Below are 8,930 nucleotides of genomic sequence, written 5' to 3'. Positions count from 1 at the left end.
GACTGTTTGCCAGCTCAGAGGCAGTTGATTAAATAGCCAAGCTCCATTTATGAGGCAGCCTATAATTTGGTTTCTAGGACCTAATGCACCGGGAGAGTTGTTGCCTCTGAGGACTGTGAGTGAAATGAGGGCACTGGCCCATTCGTCAGTCAGATCCTGGTAGGCTGGTTTGGTTCTTGGCTTGGGTGGGTGAAAAAAAACCCACTTAGGTTAACAGAAAGGTTATGCCTTTTTAGTGTAAGATGCTCTTAAGTTTTCTTGGGGGTAGGAATGAGTTCAGATTTTTGGAATTATTCACTGTGACCAGTGGCATGGCTGGAACTCCAGGGGCCTGCAGAATCTGGAAGTTCTAAGATAATGGTTCTGTGGCAATTAAGTCCCCATTAATAAAATCTAAGGGGAAAAGAGGTCCTGGTGTCTAGTGACTATGCTGGCCTGGGCCTTTCCCAAGGCAGCCCTGGGCCTGGTGAGGAGCTGGAATCCCCTCTGGCTTTTGTAGCCTGTCACGTCAGAGCATTCCAAATCAGCCTGAGGAGGAAAAGGCTGCTGCTGGGATTTGGTGGGGCCTGTAGATCTGGAGTTTTCTTATGTATGCCTCCCACTCAACTGGCATCTCTTAGAAAGTAATGGCAAACTTTGAAGAATCTTTAAGCTGGAGGACAGAAAACAAATTTGAGTTGCATCCATTTTCTAAGTGACCTGTTAGAGTGCCCCTTTTCTCTCTTTAAAGAAAATGGTTTCCCTCCATTTGGCCATCCCTCTTCTGCAGTGGTTCCTTTGAACACTCAGGTTCCTCCAGTCCCTGGAGTCCATTCGGTGGTCTATTTATAGTCTTACAGGTATTCTCTTTCGAGACTGGGGCTATTGGTCATTGTGGCTTAAGTTCTCTTAGGAGGCAAAGATGGGGCTTGGGTTCTCCTGCTTGAAGGCTGTCATATGTCCCCAAAGTAGCTTCAGTGGTGACCATTTTAAGTCAGTGTTGAGACGACCAGCTTTGATCTCAAACCCATTCTGATATTCTGATCCCATTGTTGGATATGGTACAACTTGACCACTTTTTTTAAAAAAAGCTAAGTGGACAAGGGCTGCTTTGGGGACTCTGCTACTTTTTAAAGCCGCCCTCTGACTTTAGTGACAGGACAGTCCCCTCCCCTCTCGGTCTTTCAATTCTGTAAAATACCACCTCACGTAAAACGGACCTCAAGCCCCCAGGGCCTTGTGAGGACCAGCTGATGCGGGCAGGGGAGTGGGAAAACGGAAAGTCTGAACAATGATCTGTCATTCCATTCGGCTTGCCAAGGGGGAACAATGAAAGGCCCCATTTCGCTCCCTCAGTTGGGTCTTTAGAGCGGGTTTGTAAAAGGATTTGAAGAAGAAAACTGCTGTAGAGGTGCTAAGAAGCAGCCAAGAGACCAGGCCCGCTGCCAGGGGGTCAGGCCTGGGCCGAGACGGCGCGGTCTCGGGCTCAGGCCAATTTTGCAGCCGCGAGTAAAGTTCACGCCGCCCGCTCCCCTCCGTGCGGCCTGGAGGGGACCGACCCGGATAGGAACGCCAGGAGGGAGGCGGCGCAGGCTCCGGAGAGGCGCGAGCTCCGGGCCGGGTTTTCCCCGAAGCCTTCGGCGGCGGCGCTGCCGAGCGAAAGCGGTAGAGGGCCTGCCGCCGCCGCGGCTCGTTCTCTCCCCTCCTCCTTTGTGAGGGGAAGGGAGTGAGTCCGTTCCACGGCCTGTGCCCGCTCCGCACTCCGTTCCGGGTTTGCCAGGCGGCCGCGACGGCGCTGGGTAAAATGGCAGTGCTGAGCCTCGTGTCGGAGTGAGGGGGACTCGGAGGAGAGTGGGGCGCTCTAGCCGCTCAGTCCGGCCGCCCGCCCGCTCGCCCGCCCGCTGCCGCGCAGCAGCCTCGGCCCGCGCCGCGGCCGGGGAGGGGAGGCAGGGCGTCCGGCCCGGCCTGCGCTCCGACTCTGCCTCCCGGCGCCCGGGCTGCTGCCGCGCGCCCTCCAGCCCGCCCGTCCCGGGTCCCCCTCCCCCCGCTCCCTCCCTCCCCGCCCCCTCCCCCTCGCCTCCCTCCCTCCCTCCCTCCTCCTTTCTCCGGCAGCAGAAAGCGGAGAGTCACAGCGGGGCCAGGCCCTGGGGAGCGAAGCCTCCACCGCCCCCCTCATTCCCAGGCAAGGGCTTGGGGGGAATGAGCCGGGAGAGCCGGGTCCCGAGCCTACAGAGCCGGGAGCAGCTGAGCCGCCGGCGCCTCGGCCGCCGCCGCCGCCGCCTCCTCCTCCTCCGCCGCCGCCAGCCCGGAGCCTGAGCCGGCGGGGCGGGGGGGAGAGGAGCGAGCGAGCGAGCGCAGCGCAGCAGCGGAGCCCCGCGAGGCCCGCCCGGGCGGGTGGGGAGGGCAGCCCGGGGGACTCAGCCCCGGGGCGGGGTGGGAGGGGGGGAGACGACGAAGACAGGGCCGGGTCTCTTCGCGGACGAGACAGCGGGGATCATGGCCGCGCAGGTCGCCCCCGCCGCCGCCAGCAGCCTGGGCAACCCGCCGCCGCCGCCCTCGGAGCTGAAGAAAGCGGAGCAGCAGCAGCGGGAGGAGGCGGGGGGCGAGGCGGCGGCGGCGGCAGCGGCCGAGCGCGGGGAAATGAAGGCAGCCGCCGGGCAGGAAAGCGAGGGCCCCGCCGTGGGGCCGCCGCAGCCGCTGGGAAAAGAGCTGCAGGACGGGGCCGAGAGCAATGGGGGTGGCGGCGGCGGCGGAGCCGGAGGCGGCGGCGGGCCCGGCGCGGAGCCGGACCTGAAGAACTCGAACGGGAACGCGGGCCCTAGGCCCGCCCTGAACAATAACCTCACGGAGCCGCCCGGCGGCGGCGGCGGCGGCAGCAGCGATGGGGTGGGGGCGCCTCCTCACTCAGCCGCGGCCGCCTTGCCGCCCCCAGCCTACGGCTTTGGGCAACCCTACGGCCGGAGCCCGTCTGCCGTCGCCGCCGCGGCAGCCGCCGTCTTCCACCAACAACATGGCGGACAACAAAGCCCTGGCCTGGCAGCGCTGCAGAGCGGCGGCGGCGGGGGCCTGGAGCCCTACGCGGGGCCCCAGCAGAACTCGCACGACCACGGCTTCCCCAACCACCAGTACAACTCCTACTACCCCAACCGCAGCGCCTACCCCCCGCCCCCCCAGGCCTACGCGCTGAGCTCCCCGAGAGGTGGCACTCCGGGCTCCGGCGCGGTGGCGGCCGCGGGCTCCAAGCCGCCTCCCTCCTCCAGCGCCTCCGCCTCCTCGTCGTCTTCGTCCTTCGCTCAGCAGCGCTTCGGGGCCATGGCGGGAGGCGGCCCCTCCGCGGCTGGCGGGGGAACCCCCCAGCCCACCGCCACCCCCACCCTCAACCAACTGCTCACGTCGCCCAGCTCGGCCCGGGGCTACCAGGGCTACCCCGGGGGCGACTACGGCGGCGGGCCCCAGGACGGGGGCGCCGGCAAGGGCCCGGCGGACATGGCCTCGCAGTGCTGGGGGTCTGCTGCGGCGGCGGCGGCGGCGGCAGCCGCCTCGGGAGGGGCCCAACAAAGGAGCCACCACGCGCCCATGAGCCCCGGGAGCAGCGGCGGCGGGGGGCAGCCGCTCGCCCGGACCCCGCAGGTACACAGCTGAGTGGGGAGGGGGCTGGGGCGAGCGGGGTCCTGGGAGTGGGTGGCGGCTGCGGGGAGCAGGCCACAGCCGTGGGCTACCCCCAGTCCGGGGCCCCCACTGCTGGGGAGCTGCCATTGTCTGGCTCTTCTCTCTTAAAATGGCTGCCTGTCTGCCTTCCTCTCCTTTCCTCCTTCAGCCTTTGTGTGGGGCTTTCCCTGAGGTGTCTGCTCCCCTTCTCCCTCTCCCCTGGTCCCTCCGAACTCCGGGGGTCTTCAAGGGGGTGCGGGGCAGAGTGTGCGGGGAAGGGCCCTGCCTGGGGTGAGGGGGTGCTGGGGGCTCGGGTTAGGGGTGTAGGCAGTGCTAGGAGGTGGGGAGTTGAGTGAACAGTTCTTTGCTCACCTGCCGCTTCTCTCTGACCCCCTGCCTTCCTCTAGGCCGTCTCCCATCTGTGCTTTCAAGGAGGGGCCCCTCGGGCTCGGGGGGACCTCCAGGGAGGGCAGGGGACTGCTTGGGGGCAGCTAGAGGCCGGCTGCGGTTCACCCTGGGCAGCCCGGGCCATCTCTTGTCTTAGTCTCCGTCGGCCCAGTGGCCTGGGCTTCTCCCTGGAAGTGCTGGTAAACAGCTGAGTGATTGGAGTAGTAAGTGCAGATTGCTTTGGTTTGGGATTTGAATTATGGAGGTAAAATCCTTCTGTCAAAGCCAGGAGACAGTTGGTCTTAGGTTGACATCCTATCTGTGATCTGATTGGCTCCCCATCTCCTGCTCTTGGCCATTTATAATTGCCTCTGATGTAATGGTACAACAATCCTGATGAGCTCATAAACTTTTACACTCTGCTTTTCTGCCAGTGATAACCCAAACCATCGTTGCCTCTATCTGCCTTTTATTCCAGAGCTGAAATTGGCTGTGACCTTGAGGAGGGAGGTTTAAGCAGCAATACTGTATCAGCAGGAGCAGAGCCCTAGACAGGCTGCCCTTGTTACATTGTGCCTGAAACAAAAGAGGAGGCAGTGGCATTTTGCTTGTACCTTGGATTTATTTTGCTTGTTATGTTTTATGCAGCTTGAAATAGATTCTGTGTTGTCAGAACAGTAGCTGAGTTTTTCTCTACAATGGGTTTGCTGTTTGTTTTGGTTTTGTGACTTTCCTGATAGTATAAATGACTTCTTTGATAGCTCTGAAGATGCATTTGTCTTGAGTAATTTTGGCCCTGTTTGCTTTGCAGAATTGAAATTATTTTACTGGGCTTTTTATTGAGTGGCAAATGTGGGGTCTTTATGAGAGATGGGGTAGGAGCAAACTTTTAAAAAATTTTTTTTGAGAACTGGAAGCTTTCTGAGAGAATTTCGTATTAGGTTCACGTGTTCTAAGGAAGGCTGGCCTCATTCTTTGTTTACGCGTTGAATTTTGTTAACACTTTTGTAAATTGAACTTTGGGAGAGCAACTCAATTTAAAGGGAAGCTGACATCTTTCATGATCTTGAGAGGGACTTTCTCCTAAAGACTTGGTTTGGTGAAATTTGTCATTTGTTCCTGGAATATCAGAAAGACTAGTTTTCTGTTTTGTCATCAATCATTTTTAAAGCTTTGAAATAGAGGGCCACCCAGTTTTTTTCTTTGTATTGTAAGGTATATTCCACTTTTTTCTATCTTCCAAGATGGTAAAGATATAACCTACAATGACACTTTAGATTTGCTTAGAAATTACAACTTTTAGGCACATTTTTATGTGATCTATCTTATTTGTATTTTGCTCTTCTTCCCTCTTCATCATGTCTGTCTGCAATGCTTTGGTCAGGAATATGGGGTAGTCTATGGAGTCGTGTATCTTTTCAAAGAGGGAAAAAAGCTCTGTTCATGCCCCCCCCCCCCCCCCCCCCCACAGTACCCAGTTATATCTTTGTGCTACAAGATTTTGTTCACTTAGGCAGTCTAATTAGCTGTATTCCCTCCCCATGCTAGAACTGCTTTTCTACTCTTCCATTGAGCTGGGAGTTTTGAAAATAGTTGTGTTGGATGGCAGGTTTAGAGTTCTGTGCCTTGACTGCATGTCTTCCATGATGTTCTACATCTGGGGAAGAAATAGGGGAATTTTAAATTTGATTTCTAGTGTCTTGGAGGATAAGTTTTATCTTAGAAAACAGAACATTTTCTTGTCTTTGGGTCATTCTATAGTCTACACCTCTTTCTCCTCATTCCTTTCTCTTTTTTGCTGGAGGGAGTGGAGGCTGAGAAATTTATCTTTCTTAAATTATTAGAGGAAATTATTTGAGATAAGTCAAGGCTCATTTAAAAGCAAATTGATTTGAATTCTGTTGGTTTGGGGATAGTCAGGCAAGGACTTTTTCTCTTTTTTTTGATAATAACTTTTGCTGTGTAGTGATTTCTGTTTTTCAGTCATTAAACAAACGTTTGAGCACTTTCTGTTTTGCTAGGTACTATGCTCTATGTTGGGTAAATGGTAGGAAAATAGATATAATCCCTGCTTGGAAGCTAGTCTGTGCTGCTTTTGGGTGAATTTTCTGATTAGCTCGTAACATCACTGGACCTAGCACTTCACACAACACATAGATTCTTGTTCAGTTTCAGTTCAGTTGCCTACTCCCCTGAGACCCAGAAAATGGGCTGGTGAGCATGCACTTGTAGAAGAGACAGTGCAACTTCCAGTGTTGTGGGCTGCTTCAGGTATGTAGTCTAGATGAAGGTTGTAGGTGGATAGACTTTGTTCTGAATTCTTCTTTACTACTTAAGGACAAACCTCTTAGCAGACCATGATGCCCTGTTCTTAAGCATTCTTAAATAATTGAGTCTTGCTCTGTCCCCTTTTTTCCCTAACTCAGTCTTAGATTGAGAGTATTTTGCAGAGACTTGATTGACACAGCTAAGGTGGTAATGTTCTCGTTTAACTCTACCTTTATGAAATAAAGATTAGGTAAGTGTGTATATTGTGGCTATGTCTTGTCATGGGAGCTGGGAAGATCCCAGCAGATGCACTTTTGTCCCTTTCCATAAGTAGTATCGTGTCCCACGATGTTGAATTCTGCTGTTGATGAAATACTTTTCGGTCACCTGTGCACTTGAACTTCATGTAAAGTTTTTTCATTTGGGATGCTTTTAGCTGTAGTACTTTGAGAGTAGTACCAGCTCACCAAAGTGAAAAATGAAATAGGCTATATAGTCCAGGATCAAGAAGGATTTGATTGTAGATGTTTGGCTGTTAGTTCCTGCTGTGGAAATATCAAATGATATTTCCAACTCCTGGGAAACAAATACAGGAATCCTGGACTTATTATGGGAATGCCTACTGGCAGAAATTCTGGGCTGGCTGAAATACAGGACTCTTGGAGCTCTCTCAAATAGGAGGGACTAGGAAAACCACACTGAGGCAGCACTCAGTTGTGGGGGCTTCTTGTTTCTCTGCTGTCCGTGAGAGAACAGAGGGTAATGGGGTTGGGATGGTGGTGAAAGAAGAGGGAAAGCAGCCAGACTAAGGTTGGCTTCTTTGTATTGGGCCCTGTGAGGACTTTTTTAGGTTTCTTCTTTTGTGTGTGACACAGAGTAACCATGACAAGTGGCACCTGCTGTAACAAGATGTCTTGGATTGCATTAAACATTCATATGTTGGATTGACTCCTGTAGGGTGTGATATCTACAGTAGGCCTTTTGCAAAGAGCTTAGTGAACTTTTTTTAAATGTGGAAATAGGCTATCAAAGTAATGATCAAGGCTCTTTGCTCCTCCCACCCCCCCGAAAGGTTGTATTGATTGGCTTCAAATCCCAAAATTCTAGAAGCAACTGAAGCATGCAAATATGGTTAAAATATGGTATTCAAAATAAATTGACACTGAGTAGTTTTTTCCTGCCCCTGAGCTGGGAGACCTCCGTCTCTGAAATGGAGTCCTGATTCCTGTGGCTTTTATCTCTGACTTTTTCCTTGTTTAGGTTGGTCAGTATCATTACTGACGTACATGGAGTTGTGTGGCAGAGTGGTGAGGGCTAAGGAACACAGACTCAGGAGGAGGAGAGGAGGCTTTGGTTCTACGTGCAGGTTTGGATTAAGCAGTGTGACTTTGGGCAAGTCATTTGCCTTCTCTTTCATTTTCTCTTCATCAGTAAAGTGAAGTTGGTGGACTACATGACCTTCTCCCTTTCTGATGCTACACATCTGCTTGTACTTCCATACCTGGCTTGTTATGAGGGCAGCTTCTTCCTGTACATTTATCAGGAGGGGTCTTGAGACCATCTTTCTTCCCGTGGGCTCAAGGAACTCAAGGTTATTTTCCCCTGAGGATTTACAGGAACAAGCTCTGAACAGTTGGGTGCCATGGTGGTCTGTGTCCCTTTATAGAAAAAGCCTTACCAGACTGTTTTGCCTTCAAACTGTTAATCTGTTTGTCATTAGTCATTCCACCTGGTTGGTGGTTTTAAAACACTAAACGGTAGTTGAAAAATTAGGCAGACTTCATTACAGCAAGACTTGAAAAATAGTTGCTTCAAAATGTCCAACAGAGTTTTGCCGGTAGATTAGGGGTGGAGTGGGGAGTGGATATTCATAAATTCAGCATTAACATTGTGTTTTTTGGGGGGGGACAGGAAGGTGGGGAGAGGTAGCATTAAGCCCTCCAGACTCTTCTGGTGTTTAGGCAGGTCTTGGTCTGGTTTGGGCAGTTGGTTGTAATCTGAGTGCCTGAACTTGCCCTGTAAATTTTGCTGAGAGAGGAGCAAAAGTTCCTGAGACTGAAACAGGAAAAGCTAACCGTCTCAGCGTCAATTTCATAGGTGTATTGCCTTTTCTTATACCCCTGGTTTTTTAACTGTGGTGTGGTTTGCAAGTGGTCTTGGAAATGCTATTCTTTCTCTTCTCCAGCACACCTGAATTTCCATTCTTTCTCCTCCTGGTTTAGTAGTTTAGAAGTGTAATTTAGGCATATTAGGGGTGTGCTAGAAGGAAGCTTCCTTTTATAAAAGAGGGGAAAAGGTAGAGGGAAAGGTGTTTGATAATTCTCTGCTTGACACAGCAGCTTCTTCCTCTTTGAAGGAACCAAATGTTTCAGAGCTTTGTGTAAATACTTGCTGAGCTGTCAATATGTACCCAGGAGGTTTCTGTAGTAAGATGTAAACGGCTCTATAGAATGTTTGACAGGCAAATTAATAAACAGTTTTCAAGCAAAGATAATGCTAGTCTCTTCTTATATGGTAGAGTAAAATAACATTGGAGAAAAAGACTTGGGGATAGAGAAGAGGATAGTGCGGCGGGTGCAGAGAGCTCAGAGATAAGGAGAGATGATCCAAAAGAGATTTGAAGAGAAAAGATGCTGCCCTGGAAGAGC

General features: G+C 52.4%; 1 protein-coding gene across 2 annotated transcripts in view; it reads left to right on the top strand.

Moving 5' to 3' along the window:
* The first annotated feature begins 1,750 nt into the window (after positions 1–1,750).
* The window catches only part of ARID1A (AT-rich interaction domain 1A), a 67,973-nt gene continuing 60,793 nt past the window's right edge, over positions 1,751–8,930 (top strand). The window contains exon 1 of one of the 2 annotated variants that reach the window (XM_046660679.1): positions 1,751–3,609. In XM_046660679.1, coding sequence (XP_046516635.1) covers positions 2,476–3,609 — 1,134 coding nt within the window. In that variant the 5' untranslated portion in view covers positions 1,751–2,475. The remainder of the gene's footprint in view (positions 3,610–8,930) is intronic. The other variant, XM_046660678.1, reaches the window with a different exon arrangement.

This window comes from Equus quagga, chromosome 5 (assembly GCF_021613505.1).
Source record: "Equus quagga isolate Etosha38 chromosome 5, UCLA_HA_Equagga_1.0, whole genome shotgun sequence".
Classification (NCBI taxonomy): Eukaryota; Metazoa; Chordata; class Mammalia; order Perissodactyla; family Equidae; genus Equus; species Equus quagga.
This window is presented reverse-complemented; position numbering and strand designations above follow the sequence as displayed.